This window comes from Perca fluviatilis, chromosome 14 (assembly GCF_010015445.1).
Source record: "Perca fluviatilis chromosome 14, GENO_Pfluv_1.0, whole genome shotgun sequence".
Lineage (NCBI taxonomy): Eukaryota > Metazoa > Chordata > Actinopteri > Perciformes > Percidae > Perca > Perca fluviatilis.
The window spans coordinates 37,884,843-37,907,956 of NC_053125.1; the positions used below are offsets into that span (position 1 = coordinate 37,884,843).

The 23,114-nt window shown below is 44.4% G+C and overlaps 1 protein-coding gene and 1 long non-coding RNA gene across 5 annotated transcripts; both read left to right on the forward strand.

The window, feature by feature from the left end:
- The first annotated feature begins 834 nt into the window (after positions 1–834).
- On the forward strand, positions 835–2,697 carry LOC120573164. 2 transcript variants are annotated; one of them, XR_005641653.1, is made up of 4 exons: positions 835–1,249; positions 1,404–1,544; positions 2,445–2,527; positions 2,638–2,697. It is a non-coding gene; the product is annotated as an uncharacterized LOC120573164 (long non-coding RNA). The 2 variants fall into 2 exon arrangements; XR_005641652.1 differs by lacking the exon at positions 1,404–1,544 and having other exon boundaries at positions 847–1,249.
- A 620-nt stretch (positions 2,698–3,317) lies between these two features.
- On the forward strand, positions 3,318–22,524 carry zgc:153012 (uncharacterized protein LOC777626 homolog). 3 transcript variants are annotated; one of them, XM_039822677.1, is made up of 6 exons: positions 3,318–3,793; positions 4,525–4,734; positions 8,364–8,497; positions 18,281–18,329; positions 21,916–21,993; positions 22,152–22,524. In XM_039822677.1, the coding sequence occupies exons 1-6, from the start codon at positions 3,434–3,436 to the stop codon at positions 22,395–22,397; spliced, it is 1,077 nt and encodes a 358-aa protein (XP_039678611.1). In that variant the 5' UTR covers positions 3,318–3,433; the 3' UTR covers positions 22,398–22,524. The 3 variants fall into 3 exon arrangements, with proteins under 3 accessions (XP_039678611.1, XP_039678610.1, XP_039678612.1); XM_039822676.1 differs by having other exon boundaries at positions 3,319–3,793; positions 18,278–18,329; XM_039822678.1 differs by lacking the exon at positions 22,152–22,524 and having other exon boundaries at positions 3,320–3,793; positions 18,278–18,329; positions 21,916–22,128.
- Positions 22,525–23,114: the final 590 nt, after the last annotated feature.

The window sequence follows — 23,114 nt, forward strand, 5'->3', positions numbered from 1 at the left end:
TAAGTTTATCTATATCTATTGAAACAGTTGTACATTTTATTTATCTATATCTATTGAAACAGTTGTACATTTTATTTCCAAATTGTAAATATTGCTCGTGTAGCATTCAATTATTTCATGTATATTGTTTCCTTTACATTAATGTATACTCTGTATGTGTGCTGTGTGTCTGATATTTTGCTGCTGCAACACCGTTATTTCCCATTTTTTGGGATCAATAAATATCTATCTATCTATCTAACCGCAGCGCGGCTGAGCTTACGTGCTAACGGGCCGAGCTAATGTGCTAACGGGCCGAGCTAACGTGCTAAAAGGCCGAGCTAACATGCTAACGGGCTGTACATCAAGCTGTCGCTGATGGAGGTCCTGCCTGTCCCCGCGGTCTAACTCGTAGTAGTTAATAATCTGATCTGAGAGTTTGTGATCCGATAGATGTTGAAGTAGCTTCTGCTACGACAGCGCTCTAAAGAATTAAGAACCTTAATATTCTGAGATTAAAGTCGGTAATTTAAGGAAAAATAACTATTCTCTGACAGCAGTATTGATTGTCCCCCACACTCTGCAGAGTCTCAGAGGTTCTGATTGGACCGTTAAGGGGGCCGGTTCTGGCCCGCGGGCCGTATGTTTGACATATCTATCAGAGGCTCCATTACATTAATCTATTCATCTTTATTAAAGATATTTACATATTACATCCATTAAGTTGTTAATCTGTGGCTCAATTACAGTATATATAAAAAGAAAATTTAAAAAAAATATATATGTATGTGTGTGTGTATATATACATATATATATGTGTGTATATGTATGTATATATATCATATCATAAACACATTAAAACACTACTAAACATTCAGAGTTTGGTCTGTTCCTCCTCCCTCTGTCTTCCCTGCGCATGCGCCTCCTTGCCCGACACTCAGCCACGCACGCGCTCGGCTCGTTCACGCGCAGCTGCATGTTGTTGCCAGAGAGCAGATGGAGAGAGAGAAGAAGAGTTAGTTTGTGTCCACAGCAGCAGCAGCAGAAGAAGAGACGGATCTTTAACAGAAGAGAGAAACAGAAGAAGAAGTTGGAGGACTTGTGTTAAAACTTATTTCTGTGTAAACTCTGCGCATGCGCCGCGTGCAGCTGTTTGCGTCGCTCTCTCCGGGTATAACGGACCGATTGTGTCACCGGGCTCGGTGGTGACGTCACCGACCGCTGATCCGGAGCACCGTGGTTGAAGCGCGCTCCCGCCGAGCACATGCACGTGAGTGTTTGTTTACAACCATTCTTTGTTGAAGTTTATTGTAGTTTAAAGCTGAGACAGAAAGGAAGTTAAAGTTGTTTAAAGGGACAAAGACACGAGTAAACAGGATGAAATGGGTCCTAAACACGGGTCCCCTTCTCTCTCTCATGTCCAGCTGTCCTCAAGTCTAGTCCACTACAGACAGGGACTGAAACCAGCCTAGTCCACTACAGACAGGGACTGGAACCAGCCTGGTCCACTACAGACAGGGACTGGAACCAGCCCTGTAGACCTGTTAAAGGGTCCAGACCACCAGGTGAGGCCAGGCAGCTGGACCAGAGGCAGCCTGTCTGCAGACAGCTCCTCTGGTTCCATCCAGGCTCTGCACTAGTTACAGACTAGTGTTGACTTTGGGTTAGTTATTAGTCATTTGGTCGGATTTGAGGATTTGAGGAAAGAAAATGATACAAATTTCGGAAAAAAAGTTCAAAAAGTGGAAAAAACTACAATGTCAAAAAACAACTGCTGAAAAAAATCAACAAACATCAGAATGTAAAATAAAAAAAGACAGAAAAATAAACGTTTTAATTTGAGATTTGGACCCAGAAAAACACACACACACACACACACACACACACACACACACACACACACACACACAGAGACACACACACACACACACACACACACAGAGAAAACACACACACAGAGACACACACACACAACAGAACCACACACACAGAAACACACGAGACACACGACACACACACACACACACAGAAACACACACACACACACACAGAAACACACACACACGAGACACACACACACACACACACACACACACAGAGACACACACACACACACACACACACACACACACACAGACACACACACACACACAGAGACACACACACAGAAACACACACACCCAGAATCAGTTAATAATCAGGTTGTGCAACAGGCTGCAGACTGAAGCAACAGAACAGAATCAGAGGAAACAGGAAACACAGAAGAAGAAAGTTAGAGACCAACGCTACAGACAGACAGACAGACAGAGAGACAGGCTGTGAGGTGAGACAGTTTAACTTTAACACAGAGAGAGAGAGAGACAGGTTGTAACTTGAATACCTTCTAGCTGCAGACAGACTGAAGTCTCTGTGTGTGTGTCTATGTGTATAATAATACTAATACTAACCTGTATGTATGTATGCAGCTCTGTTAGTGACCCGTCACAGTCTCCGGGGGAAACAGCGTTACCATGGGGACGTAAACAGACCCGGGCCAGAACCGGTTCAGGTCAGACGATCTCGTTTTATTTCATCAAAGTTTGATTCATTTCTGTCTGAAAACTTTATGGAACGTCTGCAGATTACCTCGAATATCAAGTTATTCTCTTTGTGTTACAGGCAGTCTGTCTGTGTGTGTGTGTGTGTGTCTGTGTGTGTGTGTGTGTGTGTGTGTCTGTGCGTGTGTGTGTGTGTGTCTCTATGTGTGTGTGTGTGTGTGTGTCTGTGTGTGTGTGTGTCTCTGTGTGTGTCTGTGTTATCTGTGTGTGAGTGTGTGTGTCTCTGTGTGTGTCTCTGGTGTGTGTGCGTGTCTGTGTGTGAGTGTGTGTGTGTGTGTGTGTGTGCGTGTGTGTGTGTGTCTCTGTGTCTGTGTGTGTGTGTGTGTGTGCTGTGTGTGAGTGTGTGTGTGTGTGTGCTGTGTGTGTGTCTCTGTGTGTCTGTGTGTATCTGTGTGTGAGTGTGTGTGTCTCGTGTGTGTCTCTGTGTGTGTCTGTGTGTATCTGTGTGTGTGTGTGTGTGTCTCTGTGTGTGTCTCTGTGTCTGTGTGTGTGTGTGTGTCTGTGTGTGAGTGTGTGTGTGTGTGTGTCTGTGTGTGTGTCTCTGTGTGTGTCTGTGTGTATCTGTGTGTGAGTGTGTGTGTCTCTGTGTGTGTCTCTGTGTGTGTGTGTGTGTGTGTGTGTGTCTGTGTGTGTGTGTGTGTGTGTGTGTCTGTGTGTGTGTCTCTGTGTGTCTCTGTGTGTCTCTGTGTGTGTGTGTGTGTGTGTGTGTGTCTCTGTGTGTCTGTGTGTGTGTGTCTCTGTGTCTGTGTGTGTGTGTGTGTGTCTGTGTGTCTGTGTGTCTGTGTGTGTGTGTCTCTGTGTCTGTGTGTGTGTGTGTGTCTGTGTGTCTGTGTGTCTGTGTGTGTGTGTATCTGAGGATGAGTGGAGGTAAAAAGAGGAGTGGCTTCCAGATCACCAGTGTGACGTCAGACTTCAACCAATCAGCTGCGAGCGTGTCTCAGGGCAGCTCCTCCCAGCCGACCACACCCTCTCCGAAGAGGAAGTTCGGCTCCCATGATGCAACGGGGCAGGGGTCCCGGTTCCGGGTGGTCCGGCTGGCCGTGGGCGCGGCCAGCGGGCGCGGCGAGACGACTCGGCGCGGCCGCTGGACCTGCACGGACTTCATGGAGCCGCAGGACGGCTTCAGGCGCGTCATGGACTCCATGAGACACGCCCACTCGCTGGAGTCCCTGGAGCTGATTGGCCGGGACGCAGACAGGGGCGGGGCCTACTCCCAGGTAGGGACCTGTCACACTGATCTAACTTTATCGCCATCACGAGTACGCTCGAGATAGATTCGTTTTGTAGGTAAACTCTAATTTTCTCTCGTGTTCTGAATAAAAATAATGTAATTATGAAGAGAAATGTCCCAGTAGAGTCTTTATGTGTAATAATATAATGCAGGGATCTTCAACAGGGGGTCCGGGACCCCTAGGGGGTCCTCAGAGTCAATGCAGGGGGCTCCAAATAATTGTTAATTTTTAAAAGTTTTTTAGAAAATGAAAAATTCTTAACATAAATCCAACATATTATTAGCAAATCTAAATCCCCACTGCTTACTGGCCTATAGGTGAGGTAGTCACTAAGGTAGCCCTCCACAGACACAGTTCATCCTAAGGACTCACTTTGCCACATGTATGTGTAACATTAAAACATGATTTGTAAAATAATGGCAGCAATAATTAGGCTATTTTACTGTAAAAGCTTAGTATTGTATGCAAAAAAAGGTGTATATATATAAAGGCTTTAGGCCACCCTACACGTTATGATGAACCCAGTTTAATATGCTACTTAATGTAGTAGGGGGTCCTGCTCCGTCTCTCTCTCAGTGAAGGGTCCTTGACTTAAAAAGCTTTGAAGAGCCCTGATATAATGTATATATGTAATATATTATAATAATGTTTCCAAAAGCCAATGAGTCCTCGTGTTAAATAGTAGTGTAAAAATAGTTATTTTGTCCTACTCCCAGGAGCCAATCAGAGGCGGAGTCTACTCCCAGGATCCAATCAGAGGCAGGGTGGGGCATGTTCTGCAGAGTGGGCCGTCCTCTCCGACCCACCCGGGGCCAAACGTCCGTATCCTGGCAGCGCCGGGGTTAGACTCCGCCCCTCCCCCGCCATCGCCACGCCCACGAAACGTCCCTCCGCCTCTACGGCTGGACGTGGACTCTGCAGGACGGGTAAGACGCGTTCCTATTGGACGACCTAACACGTTCACTTAAGTCCTGAATCAGTTACATTCATGGTTAGATTAAATATGGAGCAGAGAGATTTCAGGTCCAGTTTATCTTGGATATGAGATTCTCAGAGAACTGAAATGCGGAAATGTTGACAAGCTAACGAGTCAGCAAGTGTGAATGCATGAGTGTGTGAGTGATGCTGCTCCGTTGTTGTGTAAATGTGTGTGAATGTTTATCTGGTGACCAGGTGGCACCTTGTACAGCAGCCTCGGCCTCAGTGTGTGAATGGTGAATGGTTCCTGTGCTATGTTAAAGAGCTTTGAGTCGTTAAGACTAGAAAAGAGCTTTATACATACAGTCCATTTACATGAGTGCGTGTGTGAGTGTGTGAGTGCATGTGTGAGTGCGTGCATGTGCGAGTGGGTGCGTGAGTGAGTGCATGAGTGCGTGAGTGCATGAGTGCATGCCTCAGTGCGTGCATGCGTGCGTAGCAAGTCGGCACTAAAATCTTTCCCAGCTGTGGTTTGGACTTCGGCAGCCGTTCACACGCATTTCCAACGTTGGAACTGGTTTTTCCCACGTGTCCGAGAGTACATGAATGTGGCGGTGGTTACCTGTTGGACTGGTTCATTATCTGTCTGTTGCAGGTTAGAACAAGTTAGTCATCACCTCAGTAATGAGTTATTCTGTCCTAACTCATCCTACCTCCCTGCTGACACACTTTCAACCCTGAATTTGGACATGTACGGTTCCTGGGCTTTGAAAAAAACCGTTCTGAGTTCCCTGTTCTAGTCAAGTTCCTCGGGGCTCGAGCCTCGGCTAACTGTAGTTAAGTTCCTCTGGGCTCGAGCCTCGGCTGACTGTAGATAAGTTCCTCTGGGCTCGAGCCTCGGCTAACTGTAGATAAGTTCCTCTGGGCTCGAGCCTCGGCTAACTGTAGATAAGTTCCTCTGGGCTCGAGCCTCGGCTGACTGTAGATAAGTTCCTCTGGGCTCGAGCCTCGGCTGACTGTAGATAAGTTCCTCTGGGCTCGAGCCTCGGCTGACTGTAGATAAGTTCCTCGAGCCTCGGCTGACTGTAGATAAGTTCCTCGAGCCTCGGCTAACTGTAGTTAAGTTCCTTGGGCCTCGGCTAACTGTAGTTAAGTTCCTTGGGGCTCGGCTAACTGTAGTTAAGTTCCTCGAGACTCGGCTAACTGTAGTTAAGTTCCTCGAGCCTCGGCTAACTGTAGTTAAGGTCCTCGGGGCTCGAGCCTCGGCTAACTGTAGTTAAGTTCCTCGAGACTCGGCTAACTGTAGTTAAGTTCCTCGGGGCTCGAGCCTCAGCTAACTGTAGTTAAGTTCCTCGAGACTCGGCTAACTGTAGTTAAGTTCCTCGGGGCTCGAGCCTCCGCTAACTGTAGTTAAGTTCCTCGAGACTCGGCTAACTGTAGTTAAGTTCCTCTGGGCTCGAGCCTCGTCTAACTGTAGTTAAGTTCCTCTGGGATCGAGCCTCGCTCTAACTGTAGTTAAGTTCCTCAGGGCTCGAGCCCGCCGTAAAACTGTAGTTAAGTTCCTCTGGGCTTGAGCCTCGTCTAACTGTAGTTAAGTTCCTCTGGGCTCGAGCCTCGCTCTAACTGTAGTTAAGTTCCTCTGGGATCGAGCCTCGCTCTAACTGTAGTTAAGTTCCTCTGGGCTCGAGCCTCGTCTAACTGTAGTTAAGTTCCTCTGGGCTTGAGCCTCGTCTAACTGTAGTTAAGTTCCTCTGGGCTCGAGCCTCGTCTAACTGTAGTTAAGTTCCTCTGGGCTTGAGCCTCGTCTAACTGTAGTTAAGTTCCTCTGGGCTCGAGCCTCGTCTAACTGTAGTTAAGTTCCTCTGGGATCGAGCCTCGTCTAACTGTAGTTAAGTTCCTCTGGGCTTGAGCCTCGTCTAACTGTAGTTAAGTTCCTCTGGGCTTGAGCCTCGTCTAACTGTAGTTAAGTTCCTCTGGGCTTGAGCCTCGTCTAACTGTAGTTAAGTTCCTCTGGGATCGAGCCTCGTCTAACTGTAGTTAAGTTCCTCTGGGCTTGAGCCTCGTCTAACTGTAGTTAAGTTCCTCTGGGATCGAGCCTCGTCTAACTGTAGTTAAGTTCCTCTGGGCTTGAGACTCGGCTAGCTGTAGTTAAGTTCCTCTGGGCTTGAGCCTCGTCTAACTGTAGTTAAGTTCCTCTGGGCTTGAGACTCGGCTAGCTGTAGTTAAGTTCCTCTGGGCTTGAGACTCGGCTAGCTGTAGTTAAGACTGGGAGAGCTAACTATTCCCCCATATGAACAGAGCAGCAATCATGACATAGAAGCAAATGCCACGTTATACACGACAAGTAGAGGTGTGAATCCTCACCGATCTCCAGATTCGATTACGATTAACATATCAGCTATTTGATATATTGATGCATCACAATGCGTCAAATAAATCTTTTCTATTGAAGCCATATACAATGTAAGAAAGGATTCTGTGGTCATGAGTAGATATGGTGTATCTTTTCTTACAGTGTAGGATAGTTAATGCATAGCTGTTCAAGCTTCAAAAACCAAACATTCTGCAGTGCTCTAATACTAAATAAATTGGATACAAATGGACTGTTTATCTTAACCTTAACAACTACTCAAAGCACTTTAACATGGTACAGGAACCATTCACACACATTTAAACTCCGATGCGCAGCACCGGGGGTACAGTGTCTTGCCCAAGGACACTTCGACATGGGACTGCAGGGCCAGGGATCAAACCACCAACCTTCCGATTGGCATGCTACCGCTCTACCACTGAGCCACAGCCGCCCCTAAAACTACAGCACTGAGCACATGGCACTACCTGATTGAGCAAAACATACCAGAATCTGCAAACAGAAAGGTTGTTAGGCCTACATTAAATTGTAAACAGAAATAATCGATTATGGCTCGGTCGATTATTGATGCAGCATCAACATGTCCGGATTCGATGCATCGAGTATTTGATTACTTCAAAACCTCTAACGACAAGGTGGAGCAGGGGAGGAGGTGGGCAGCATGATGTGAGCAGCAAGCAGTTAGAGCACTAAAACAGCGAGCAACTAGAAGCAAACTAATGCTGCGAGCAGTTAGGAGCAACTACAACAGCAATCAGTTAGAGCAAACTGAGGCGCCCTGTTTGAGCATAGCCTATTAGCAGTGAGGGGAGTTGACCAGCTGATGCGCTGATGCAGATCAGCTGATAGGTACATCTGGAGCACACTGATAGTACTGTTATTGTTAAGAATAGTATGTCGTAGGTCATGTTAGTTAACGTTAAGTTAAACACTGTTCATATATTAAGCCACACTGCCAGCACACTAACAGCTTCACTGACTTCCTGAATGGATTTGATTGGACTATTTATTGATTGGATCAGAGATATTTTAGGTTTATCTTGGATATGAAAGATTCTCAGACAACTAAAATGATGAAATGCAAAAAACAAAAACAAGTCAGCAAGTCAGCATCTAAATTTGTCCAGAGTTTCTGACTTGTTTGACTTCAGCAGGCACTTTGTTTTACACACATGTCCTGAACGCAGCATTAGATATGTTTTTATTGGAAGAAATTAGCAGCTGTAATAGTCCTCATACCCACTGACCTGTCTGTCTCTCTGCCAGTCTGTCCTCAGGCTGTCTCACTCTCAGCCCAGCTCCCCCCCTGCCGGGCCGTACCATCCCACTCTGACCCCCAGTCACACTCCAGCTGCCTTCAGTCTGGACCAGACCTTCTTCAACCTGCCAGGGGACGACAGGTAGGCTCACATCATACCTGTCCATGTGCAATATCATTATATTATTTATATTATATTATATGATATATTTATATTATATTAGTGGCTCATGTCATACCTGTCCATGTGTAATATCATTATATTATATTATATTATGTTATATTATATATATTATATTAGTGGCTCACATCATACCTGTCCACGTGTAATATCATTATATTATATTATATTATATTATATGATATATTTATATTATATTAGTGGCTCATGTCATACCTGTCCATGTGTAATATCATTATATTATTTATATTATATTATATGATATTATTTATATTATATTAGTGGCTCATGTCATACCTGTCCACGTGTAATATCATTATATTATATTATATTATATTATATTATATTATATTAGTGGCTCACGTCATACCTGTCCACGTGTAATATCATTATATTATTTATATTATATTATATTATATTATATTATATATATTATATTAGTGGCTCACATCATACCTTTCCATGTGTAATATCATTATATTATTTATATTATATTTTATTATATTATATTATATTATATTATTTATATTATTTATATTATTTATATTATATTATATTAGTGGCTCACGTCATACCTTTCCATGTGTAATATAATTATATTATATTATATTATATTATTTATATTATTTATATTATTTATATTATTTATATTATATTATATTATTTATATTATATTATATTAGTGGCTCATGTCATACCTTTCCATGTGTAATATCATTTTATTATATTATATTATTTATATTATATTATTTTAGTGTTTCAGAAGAAATGGGTTCCTAAAAACAAAGTTCCTCAAAACATTCTGGGATTGGTGTGAAGTTCCTAAAAACATCACCGGGTCCCTAAAAACATCCTTGGTTCCTAAAAGCCTGCTTCTTCTCCTTCTAAACGGCGTTGTGTTTGACGAGACACAGCTGGCTTCTGATTGGACGAATCCTGGTGAATCCGGAACAAAGAGACAGTAAACTAAACAAGCAGAGAGTGAGTCCGTCTGGTCTGTCTCAGGAGACCCTTTAACATGAGGACAGCATCGAACCATCGGCCCACACAGCACTTTACTCAACATACTGTAGTGTTAGACTAGAATAGAATAGAATAGAAGACACTTTATTGTCCCCGAGGGGACATATGTCTTGGGCATAGAGCTACAAAATAAACAATATGTAACATAAAAACATTCTCAAATCAACATGAAATAAAATACAAATACAACACAATAAAATAAAATCAACATGAAAAATGGGATCAGCAAAGCGTCCTGAGACACAAAAGAAGGACACACATGACAGCACAGACAACACGACATCCTAAGATTTAACTGTAATAATTAAAGTGAAGGTGTATTTACTGCCCCCTGCTCTGCTGGACTAAGATTTACTACTGGAGTTCAGCAGCTTGACAGAAGTTGGAATAAACGATAACTTTAGTCTGTTTGTTTTACATCTCGGCACACGGACTCTTCTCCCTGATGGCAGAAGTTCATATTCAGGACAGAGAGGGTGTAGAGAGTCTGCAGGGATTCTTTCGGCTTGTTTTCTGACTGCTTGCTCATACAGGCTCTGTAGGGCTCATACTCTTTCCTTCCTATTATCCTCAGAGCTGTCTTGTGTGTGCAGAATCTCCCGGTACAACATGAGCATGATCTGGCTGCTGACTCCGTACCGTCTCAGTCGCCTTAAGAAGTCTAATCTCTGCTGCAGTCTAATGGACAGGTGGTCAATGTGTGTTCTCCAGCAGAGAAGATTGTCTATATGGACACCTAAGTATTTATAAAACGTTACCTGGATGATTTTCTTAGTATTTTATGACGACTGGCTCATGGTCAATCACTTGCCTTGGGTCAAGGACCATCTCCTGTGATTTTGTGACATTTAAGATAAGATGATTGGTGTCACACACCTTGATAAAGGTGTCTACCTCATCATGGTACACAGAAGGGTTTATATCCTTCTGGAGAAGGCTCAAAATTGCTGAATTGTCTGCAAATTTTATAATATAGTTATTTGTGTGTACTTTCCTGCAGTCATTGGTATACAATGTGAAAAGTATGGGTGATACCACAGAACCTTGTGGGACCCCCGTGTTGCTGTTTGACCTCTGACAGTGTGCTGTTGACTTTAACCTGTTAGTTAAAGAGTGAAACCATTTAATGGTGGGGGGTTAACATGCATATCATTCAGTTTCTTTAAAAGCAGATAGGGTTGGACAGTATTAAACGCTGAACTGAAATCAATAAATAATATTCTAGAATTGGCTTTAGTGTCCTCAAGGTGTTTAGAAGTAAGATGCCAAATGCAGAGGAAGGCATCTTCAGTACTGCGTTCATGTTTATAGGCAGATAGCCACGTGTCCAACACCGGCTCAACCTCTGCCTTAAGCTGGGACACTACACATTTCTCAAGGCATTTCATTACAATAGGAGTCAAAGCTATGGGCCAAAAGTCATTATTCACTGAGGCAGAGGGCTTTTTAGGGACTGGTGTTATGATGGATTTCTTCCATGAAGCTGGGATGGTCCGGAGCCCGTTGGAGTATGGGACACCATGCTGGTGTTATTCCTCTGCACAGTTGTTGAGCAGAAAAGCTGGTAGTCCATCTGGGCCTGCACAGCTTTTAAAGAGGCGCTGAACGCTGGCTGGATCCACTTCCAGCCAGCGGGTGTAATCGTTATCAGACACACTGTCCAGCTCCTGGGAGAAATAATCTGTCTCCAACCTCAGGAAAAAGTCATTCAGCTCATTAGCTCGTTGTAGTTCATCCACTGCGATAATTATTTTCGGAGGGTTCATGTCAGTGACTGATTTCATAGTAGCCCAGAGTTTTTAGTATTAGATGTTTGTATCCTGTTTTCCATGTTTTGCCTATGTTGTTCTCTTGTATTCCTGAGGAGCTGTTTGAGCTCTTTTTGAACACCTGACAGTGCTGCCTTATCTTTGTTTCTAAAGGCTTGCTTTTTCCCATTTATGCAGTTTTTAATCTCTTTTGTAACATAGGTTTTATTGTTGGGGTAAACAATAACATTTTTCTTCTCTACCACATTGTCAAAGCAGAAATCTATATAATCAGTTATTGTTTCAGTAGCATCGTCAAAGTCTAGTGCATGAAATATAGACCAGTCTGTACACATATTATATTATGTTCTGGTTTATTTGACTTAAAAACAGATTCATAAGAGGGGATTAGGTGTATAGTCTTGTGGTCTGAGTTAGAAAGAGGGGGGGTTTGGCTTTGCAGAATATGCACTCTTAATATTTCTGTAGCATTTTTCTAGGATCTTATTATTTCGGTTGTGGCGTCTTACATATTGTTCAAAGCCTGGTAAGACAGCCTCTGGCTTACAGTGGTTAAAACAACCTAAATAAGAAGTTTGGTGTTGCATGTAGCAGCTTTACTTGCATTGGTGCTGGGGGGCATATAGACAGCAACTATGATAACACTGCCAAACTGCCTTGAGAGGTGTGTGGTCTCAGGGATGACCAGAGCAGTTCTGTCTCCGGGCTGCACATGGTGTCTCTTACTGTACACTGTCTATACTCACATAGAGGCACCATCCTCCTCCGCTCCTCTAGTCGGACGTTTCTGAGGATCGGTAAGCTCGCACAAGCAGCCGTCCAGATCCAGCAGAGGATCAGGGACTCGTTGGTAACCGTCCAGACTGAGCAGAGGATCAGGGACTCGTTGGTAACCGTCCAGACTGAGCAGAGGCTCAGGGACTCGTTGGTGACCGTCCAGCCCGAGCAGAGAATCAGGGACTCGTTGGTAACCGTCCAGACTGAGCAGAGGATCAGGGACTCGTTGGTGACCGTCCAGACTGAGCAGAGGCTCAGGGACTCGTTGGTGACCGTCCAGCCCGAGCAGAGAATCAGGGACTCGTTGGTAACCGGCCCAGACTGAGCAGAGGATCAGGGACTCGTTGGTGACCGTCCAGCCCGAGCAGAGAATCAGGGACTCGTTGGTAACCGTCCAGACTGAGCAGAGGATCAGGGACTCGTTGGTGACCGTCCAGACTGAGCAGAGGATCAGGGACTCGTTGGTGACCGTCCAGACTGAGCAGAGGATCAGGGACTCGTTGGTAACCGTCCAGACTGAGCAGAGGATCAGGGACTCGTTGGTGACCGTCCAGACTGAGCAGAGGATCAGGGACTCGTTGGTAACCGTCCAGACTGAGCAGAGGATCAGGGACTCGTTTGTAACCGTCCAGACTGAGCAGAGGATCAGGGACTCGTTGGTGAAGCCAGGTCTCAGTAAACACAGTAAGGTTTGATTCCCAGAATTCAAAGCAGTTCCTTTGGTTGATTCGGAGTTCATCCATCAGCGGCCGCGCGTTGCTCAGGGTTACTGATGGTAGTTTGACTGTTTACTGGTGGTCAGCTGACGCCTCCCTGCCTTCCTCTCTTTCCCCGCGGCCGTGTGGCTCGGATGACAGCCGGCAGATGATCGGGGGGTGTAGACTGGATGGTGCGAGAGACAACGATGTATCTCTGGAGTATACAGGTCCTGGTCCATGTTCCCTCTAGGGTGGTGATGGCGCAGTGGATTTGACACGTGCCTTTGTGTGGGAGATCTGCGTTCGATTCCCACTGCGATACATCAACCAATGTGTCCCTGAGCAAGGCGCTTAACCCCTAGTTGCTCCAGAGGCGTGCGACTTCTGACATATGTAGCAGTTGTAAGTCGCTTTTGATAAAAGCGTCAGCTAAATGACATGTAATAATAATGTAATAATAACTAAGAGATCACTAATGATCATCAGAGCAGCAGCAGGCCAGCTAAGGGTCGGCTTGGTACCTTTGTTGGAGGCTATTGTTGGCCCCCCCGCTGTAGCTGGCAGGTGATGATGTCATCAGCCTGCTGGATATCAACAGGCAACGCCGCCACAGAAGAAAATCACTAGAAAACAATCAAACAAAGGCAACAGTAGCACGAGCCCAGGTCGCTACAGAGCCCCCGCTAGTAGATAGAACAGATAACTTTATTTACACAGTCAGATCCTAACAGATAACTTTATTCATACAGTCAGATCCTAACAGATAACTTTATTAATACACTCAGATCCTAACAGATAACTTTATTCATACAGTCAGATCCTAACAGATAACTTTATTAATACACTCAGATCCTAACTTTATTCATACAGTCAGATCCTAACAGATAAGTTTATTAATACAGTCAGCTCCTAACAGATAACTTTATTAATACACTCAGATCCTAACAGATAACTTTATTAATACAGTCAGATCCTAACAGATAACTTTATTGATAGAGTCAGATCCTAACAGATAACTTTATTGATACAGTCAGATCCTAACAGTTAACTTTATTGATACAGTCAGCTCCTAACAGGTAACTTTTTTTGATACAGTCAGCTCCTAACAGTTAACTTTATTGATACAGTCAGCTCCTAACAGGTAACTTTATTGATACAGTCAGATCCTAACAGGTAACTTTTTTGATACAGTCAGCTCCTAACAGTTAACTTTATTGATACAGTCAGCTCCTAACAGGTAACTTTATTGATACAGTCAGCTCCTAACAGGTAACTTTTTTGATACAGTCAGCTCCTAACAGATAACTTTATTGATACAGTCAGCTCCTAACAGATAACTTTATTGATACAGTCAGCTCCTAACAAGTAACTTTTTTGATACAGTCAGCTCCTAACAGATAACTTTATTGATACAGTCAGCTCCTAACAGATAACTTTATTGATACAGTCAGCTCCTAACAGGACTCTATCATCCAGACCAGAGTTAGAGCAGCGTTAATGCTTCTTAAACAGCTGACCTACATAACACACACAGTTAGCTGATCTCACAGCATCGGAAATGGACCTGTGGTGTGTGGTGTGTCTCTGTGTGTGTGTGTGTGTGTGTGTGTCTGTGCGTGTATGTGTGTGTCTGTGTGTGTCTCTGTGAATGTGTGTGTGTTTCTGTGTATATGTGTGTGTGTCTGAGTGTGTCTCTGTGAATGTGTGTGTGTTTCTGTGTATGTGTGTTTCTGTGTATGTGTGTGTGTGTCTGAGTGTGTGTGTGTCTGTGTATGTATGTGTGTGTGTGTGTATGTATGTGTGGGTGTGTGTGTGTCTCTGTGTGTGTGTGTGTGTCTGTGTGTGTGTGTGTGTGTGTGTGTGTGTGTGTCTGTGTGTCTGTGTGTGTTTGTGTTTGTGTTCTGTGTGTGTGTGTGTCTCAGTGTAAGTTTGTGTGTGTGTGTGTGTGTGTGTGTGTGTGTGTGTGGTTTGGGTGTGTGTGTGTCTGTGTGTGTGTGTGGTTGTGTGTGTGTGTGTGTGTGTGTGTGTGTGTGTGTGTGTGTGTGTGTGTTTGTGTTTGTGTTCTGTGTGTGTGTGTGTCTCAGTGTAAGTTTGTGTGTGTGTGTGTGTGTGTGTGTGTGTGTGTGTGTGTGTGTGTGTGTGTGTGTGAAGGATTAAGAGAATAGAGGACCTATTCATTCAGAGTCAGCAGGAAGTCTGACTGTTGTTACTGAAAACTGAAACTGTTTTCATAAAAACATTCTGCTGAGAATACTTCAGATCTGAGAGAACAGGTTAAGATTAAACATATTCTAGTTACATCTTCTCACTTTGCTTGTTAATAATCTCTCTGAATGTGTACATATGATTCATTTAAAATACAAAGACATCTCCTTATCTGAAAAGTGTGAGTTTCATACTGTCCTCTGATTGGCTGCAGACAGGCTGTCCTCATGAACTGTTCCTATGAAAAGTAAACACTGTTGTTCTGTTTTCTACGTGCCTTATCTTTTGGTCAGCCTCTCAGTGATGTTTGCTGTCAGACAGCGCCCTCTGGGGGCCACAATAATGCATTTGATCCCTAACCCAACCCTACTAGTCTCCACCAAGAAGACTTAGTGCCTAAACTTAACCGTCACAGTCTCGTACTGCTCGCCATTTCACAGCAGTGAAACTATAACTAATGAGCCCTAACTTTAGCCATTTAATGGTACCCGGTTGCTGTCAGATCACTCTGGAGGATCCATTATTTAACCTAGCTCTAGACTAACTCATACCGCTCAACAGACCTTTTTCACCGCAGACATTTTGACTTGTCATAGTAGGAAAAGGACAGCTAAAATTGATAACCTTAACGATGGCTCAATTCCATCAAGTGTCCCAGTAAGCACACACACACACACACACACACACACACGCACAAACGCACACACACACACTCACACACACACACACACACACACACACACACACACACACACACACACATTCTCTCTCACGCACACACAAACACACACACGCATGCACGGACACACACACGCGCACAAACTCACACACACACGCACACACACGCACAAACGCACACACACTCTCACACACACACACACACACACACGCATGCACGGACACACACACACATGCACGGACACACACGCGCGCACACACACACACACACACACACACACACACACACAAACACACACATGGTTTTGGTCTATGCTTTAAATTAGGCTATATGAATGTCCTGCTCTACACCGCCTCTGATTGGCTAGGACTCTTTAAATAATACTACTACACAGACAACATAATACTACTATAGAAACATACATTGGTTCTTTCTGTGTGTAGTAGTGTTATGTTTACATTGTTTGTAGACTACTGAGTTTAAATTCTCAGAAGAAGAAGGAGTGAACGGATGAATGCAGCTTTGTGTTGCGCCCCCCTCTGAGTGGGCCGGAGGAGAATTCCTCTGCAGAGTTTCTATTGGCCGTGACAGAGTGGGCGGGGGCTGGAATGAGACAGCAGCCAGTCAGAGAGCAGAGAGAGAGTGTGGTAGAGAGACCTGATGTCTCTCACTCACAGAGTTTAAAGAGTTTTAAAGTCAACATCTGGACATCCTGAGACAGCTGCTGCTGATTGGACGAGGCTCTCGGGGAGCCTAAAGAACCTGGGAGCTCATAGAGGAACCAGCCAATCACAGGACATCGTGGGACGAAAGATGGAGGAACATTAACAAGAGCCATTGAAGAGTCTGGAATTTAATGGAGACTGGAGTCTTTAACAAGAGACATTACACCTTAACGAGGGGCAGGAGTCCTTAACGAGAGACATTAGACCTTAACGAGGGACAGGAGTCTCTAACGAGCGACAGGAGTCTCTAACGAGGGACAGGAGTCTCTAACGAGGGACAGAAGTCTTTAACGAGAGACATTACACCTTAACGAGGGACAGGAGTCCTTAACGAGAGACATTACACCTTAACAAGGGGCAGGAGTCCTTAACGAGAGACACTAGACCTTAACGAGGGACAGGAGTCTCTAACGAGCGACAGGAGTTTTTAACGAGGGACGTTAGACCCTAACTTAAAAAAACATTCTGAATACAGTCAAAAATAGTCAAAGTTAAAGACTGTAACTATCAGAGACTTCAATGGTAGCAGCGAGCGCTAGCTGTTGGTGGGTATGGTAAACGTTTCCATAGTAACAGAGAGTTGGACCAATCAGAGACGTTGCTGTCAAGCTTAGGATTGTGGGTGGTGACATGGAGAATAAAACCTGTTTATCTTAAAAGCAGGCTGGTTTCAGACAGACCGGTTGGTCAGCTCGGGCTCAGTCTACCTCTCAGGGTTCAGACTTTATGGATAATAATGTAGACCTCACCGTTGGTCTCTGTTGGAGGATCTGTGATTGGTCGGCAGGTTCCAGCTGTTGTATCTGAGCTGCGATTGGCTGGCAGGTTCCTGAAGTCTGTATCTGAGCTGCGATTGGTCGGCAGGTTCCAGCTGTCTGTATCTGAGCTGCAATTGGCCGGCAGGTTCCTGCAGCCTGTATCTGAGCTGCGATTGGCCGGCAGAAAATGTTTTCTAGGCGCCAGCCGGCGTCTCCGATCTCTGACCCCGCCCCGTGTCCCCGGCCCCAGCGGCGCCCCCCATCCACCCCACCCCTGCCCCTGAGGACTTTGCAGCTCGTTGCTAAGCAACCAGAGACACCTGCGAGGACCCCTGTGGTGCTGCGGGATCGTAGAAATGTCAGAGGTCACCTGTCGGGTGTTAGGGAGTCCTGGCCGAAGACAAGTCAGCGGTCACGGCCAGCCACGCCCCCTAGAACCACTGACCAATCACGGCCTGCCCTGCCCTCCAGAACCACTGACCATTCACGGCCTGCCACGCCCTCCAGAACCACTGACCATTCACGGCCGGCCACGCCCCCTAGCACCACTGACCAATCACGGCCTGCCCTGCCCTCCAGAACCACTGACCAATCACGGCCTGCCCCGCCCTCCAGAACCACTGACCAATCAGTGCTGGGCCCGCCCTCCAGAACCACTGACCATTCACGGCCGGCCACGCCCTCCAGAACCACTGACCATTCACGGCCGGCCACGCCCCCTAGCACCACTGACCAATCAGTGCCGGTCCCGCCCTCCAGAACCACTGACCAATCAGTGCTGGCCCCGCTCCCCGCAACCCTGCTGCCCGGGGGGCGTGGCTCCGAAGGCACCATGACGTCACTGCTGCTCTTCTGCCACAGGTAACCATGGCAACAAGGTGAAAGGGGCGGGCTCTGCTGCTCTGATTCTCCTCCTTCTGAACATCACAGAGTCCTCGGCGTATTGATTTAGTTTCTCCGAAGGAAAATGAACTTACAATGTCTGAAAGCAGGGGAAGTGTCTGTCTTTGACCTGTCTGTCTGAGATCTCTGTCTGTCTCTCTGCATCTCACCTGTCATCTGTCTGTCTGTCTGTATCTCACCTGTCTGTCTCTCTGTGTCTTTCAGTAGTTCCAGTAACAGCCTGATTGCCATCGACAACAAAATTGAACAGGCCATGGTGAGTTTGATTTCACTGAAATCCTTTGATTTTACTGAAGTTTCCTGACGTTATTTGAATGTTTTCTAAAGGTTTTTGAAAGTTTGACTGCCGTTTGACTGATGTTTGATCGGCGTATATATACGTAACCCGTATCACACGCTGATTCGTATGCCATTATTGGCGTGTTATCAAGGCGCATGCTCCCTTGCGTGTTTATGAACGCTGGTTGGCCTCCATTGACTTACATTACCTTGTGATTGCGTATAAATTTACGCCGTAGAGAGTAGAATGAAAGGGTGATCCCCTAACCCTAATCCGCGTAGGGAGGTTGGTCGGGGGAGTGGACAGGTTCCTATACCCAACCAGTTCCTCTTTACCTAAACCCAACCAGGTCCTCTTTTACTAAACCCAACCAGTTCTTCTTTACCTAAACCCAACCAGTTCTTCTTTTCCTAAACCCAACCAGTTCTTCTTTTCCTAAACCCAACCAGCTCTTCTTTACCTAAACCCAACCAGGTCCTCTTTTCCTAAACCCAACCAGCTCTTCTTTACCTAAACCCAACCAGGTCCTCTTTTACTAAACCCAACCAGTTCTTCTTTTCCTAAACCCAACCAGTTCTTCTTTACCTAAACCCAACCAGTTCTTCTTTTCCTAAACCCAACCAGTTCTTCTTTACCTAAACCCAACCAGGTCCTCTTTTACTAAACCCAACCAGTTCTTCTTTTCCTAAACCCAACCAGCTCTTCTTTACCTAAACCCAACCACTTCCTCTTTTACTAAACCCAACCAGTTCTTCTTTACCTAAACCCAACCAGTTCTTCTTTTCCTAAACCCAAACAGTTCTTCTTTTCCTAAACCCAACCAGTTCTTCTTTACCTAAACCCAACCAGTTCTTCTTTTCCTAAACCCAACCAGTTCTTCTTTACCTAAACCCAACAAGGTCCTCTTTACCTAAACCCAACCAGTTCTTCTTTACCTAAACCCAACCAGCTCTTCTTTACCTAAACCCAACCAGTTCTTCTTTACCTAAACCCAACCAGTTCTTCTTTTCCTAAACCCAACCAGTTCTTCTTTACCTAAACCCAACCAGTTCTTCTTTACCTAAACCCAACCAGTTCTTCTTTACCTAAACCCAACCAGTTCTTCTTTACCTAAACCCAACCAGTTCTTCTTTACCTAAACCCAACCAGTTCTTTTCCTAAACCCAACCAGTTCTTCTTTTCCTAAACCCAACCAGTTCTTCTTTTCCTAAACCCAACCAGTTCTTCTTTACCTAAACCCAAACAGTTCTTCTTTACCTAAACCCAACCAGCTCTTCTTTACCTAAACACAACCAGTTCTTCTTTACCTAAACCCAACCAGGTCCTCTTTTACTAAACCCAACCAGTTCTTCTTTACCTAAACCCAACCAGTTCTTCTTTACCTAAACCCAACCAGTTCTTTTACTAAACCCAACCAGTTCTTCTTTACCTAAACCCAACCAGCTCTTCTTTACCTAAACCCAACCAGGTCCTCTTTTACTAAACCCAACCAGTTCTCCTTTACCTAAACCCAACCACTTCCTCTTTTACTAAACCCAACCAGTTCTTCTTTACCTAAACCCAACCAGTTCTTCTTTTCCCAAACCCAACCAGTTCTTCTTTACCAAAACCCAACCAGTTCTTTTCCTAAACCCAACCAGTTCTTCTTTACCTAAACCCAACCAGTTCTTCCTTTCCTAAACCCAACCAGTTCTTCTTTTCCTAAACCCAACCAGTTCTTCTTTTCCTAAACCCAACCAGTTCTTCTTTACCTAAACCCAACCAGGTCTTCTTTACCTAAACCCAACCAGTTCTTCTTTACCTAAACCCAACCAGCTCTTCTTTACCTAAACCCAACCAGCTTTTCTTTACCTAAACCCAACCAGATCCTCTTTTACTAAACCCAACCAGTTCTTCTTTACCTAAACCCAACCACTTCCTCTTTTACTAAACCCAACCAGTTCTTCTTTACCTAAACCCAACCAGCTCTTCTTTACCTAAACCCAACCACTTCCTCTTTTACTAAACCCAACCAGTTCTTCTTTACCTAAACCCAACCAGGTCCTCTTTTACTAAACCCAACCAGTTATTCTTTACCTAAACCCAACCAGTTCTTCTTTACCTAAACCCAACCAGTTCTTTTACTAAACCCAACCAGTTCTTCTTTACCTAAACCCAACCAGTTCTTCTTTACCTAAACCCAACCAGTTCTTCTTTACCTAAACCCATCCACTTCCTCTTTTACTACACCCAACCAATTCTTCTTTTCCTAAACCCAACCAGTTCTTCTTTACCTAAACCAAACCACTTCCTCTTTTCCTAAACCCAACCAGCTCTTCTTTACCTAAACCCAACCACTTCCTCTTTTACTAAACCCAACCAGTTCTTCTTTACCTAAACCCAACCAGTTCTTCTTTACCTAAACCCAACCAGTTCCTCTTTTACTAAACCCAACCAGTTCTTCTTTTCCTAAACCCAACCAGTTCTTCTTTTCCTAAACCCAACCAGTTCTTCTTTTCCTAAACCCAACCAGTTCTTCTTTTCCTAAACCCAACCAGTTCTTCTTTACCTAAACCCAACCAGGTCTTCTTTACCTAAACCCAACCAGTTCTTCTTTACCTAAACCCAACAAGCTCTTCTTTACCTAAACCCAACCAGCTCTTCTTTACCTAAACCCAACCAGATCCTCTTTTACTAAACCCAACCAGTTCTTCTTTACCTAAACCCAACCACTTCCTCTTTTACTAAACCCAACCAGTTCTTCTTTACCTAAACCCAACCAGCTCTTCTTTACCTAAACCCAACCACTTCCTCTTTTACTAAACCCAACCAGTTCTTCTTTACCTAAACCCAACCAGTTCTTCTTTACCTAAACCCAACCAGTTCTTTTACTAAACCCAACCAGCTCTTCTTTACCTAAACCCAACCAGTTCTTCTTTACCTAAACCCAACCAGGTCTTCTTTACCTAAACCCAATCAGTTCTTCTTTACCTAAACCCAACCAGTTCTTCTTTACCTAAACCCAACCAGTTATTCTTTACCTAAACCCAACCACTTCCTCTTTTACTAAACCCAACCAATTCTTCTTTTCCTAAACCCAACCAGTTCTTCTTTTACTAAACCCAACCACTTCCTCTTTTACTAAACCCAACCAGTTCTTCTTTTACTAAACCCAACCAGTTCTTCTTTTACTAAACCCAACCACTTCCTCTTTTACTAAACCCAACCAGTTCTTATTTTCCTAAACCCCACCAGTTCTTCTTTTCCTAAACCCAACCAGTTCTTCTTTACCTAAACCCAACCATTTCCTCTTTTACTAAACCCAACCAATTCTTCTTTTACTAAACCCAACCAGTTCTTTTACTAAACCCAACCAGTTCTTCTTTTCCTAAACCCAACCAGTTCTTCTTTTCCTAAACCCAACCAGTTCTTCTTTTACTAAACCCATCCGCTGTATACGGTGCTCAAAATGCGTATAGATAACACGCCAGTTGGCTTTAAGAAAGTGGGCGTGTATGTTTACGCAAAGTCATGATGGTTTGACTGATGTCTGACTGACTGCTGTCTGACTGACTGTTTTCAGGACCTGGTGAAGAGTCACCTGATGCTGGCGGTCCGAGAGGAGGTGGAGCTTCTCAGGGAACAAATCAGAGATCTGCAGGAGAAGAACCAACAGCTGCAGAGAGAAAACCACATCCTGAGAACTCTAACACACAACACACACAATCTACACAAGCTGCACAACACATGACACGCACAAGCTACACAACACACACAACACCCACAATCTACACAACACATAACACACAATATACACAGGAGAAGAACCAGCAGCTGCAGAGAGAAAACCACATCCTGAGAACTCTAACACACAACACACAATCTACACAACACATGACACACACAATCTACACAACACACACAACACATGACACACAATCTACACAAGCTGCACAACACATGACACACACAATCTACACAACACACACAATCTACACAACACACATAACACACAATCTACACAGGAGAAGAACCAGCAGCTGCAGAGAGAAAACCACATCCTGAGAAATCCTACACACAACACACACAATCTACACAAGCTGCACAACACATGACACACACAAGCTACACAATCTACACAACACATGACACACACAAGCTACACAACACAACACACACAAGCTACACAACATATAACACACACAAGCTACACAACACATGACACACAATCTACACAACACACACAATCTACACAAGCTACACAACACATAACACACAACATACACAATATACACAACACATAACTCACACACTCACACCCCCCTCACTTGAGAGTGAACGACTTTAACAGCTGATGATCAGACTAACGAGGACTCTGGAAACCATGGCAACAGACTGTTTGTGTCAGCGGAGAAGTTTTACATAAAGAAGAAGATGATGATGATGATGATGATGATAGAGAGTAGTTTCTAATAAATTAATAATGTCTAACTTCAGAACATGCAAGCTAAGTTTATTTCACACACACAGACACACACACACACACACACAGACACACACACACAGACAGACAGACACACACACACACACACACACACACACTCAGACACAGACATATTCTTTATAAAACCTCCCAGTTAGAGAGGAAATGATCTAACATATTCTTTATAAAACCTCCCAGTTAGAGAGGAAATGATCTAACATATTCTTTATAAAACCTCCCAGTTAGAGAGGAAATGATCTAAACATATTCTTTATAAAACCTCCCACTTAGAGTGACAA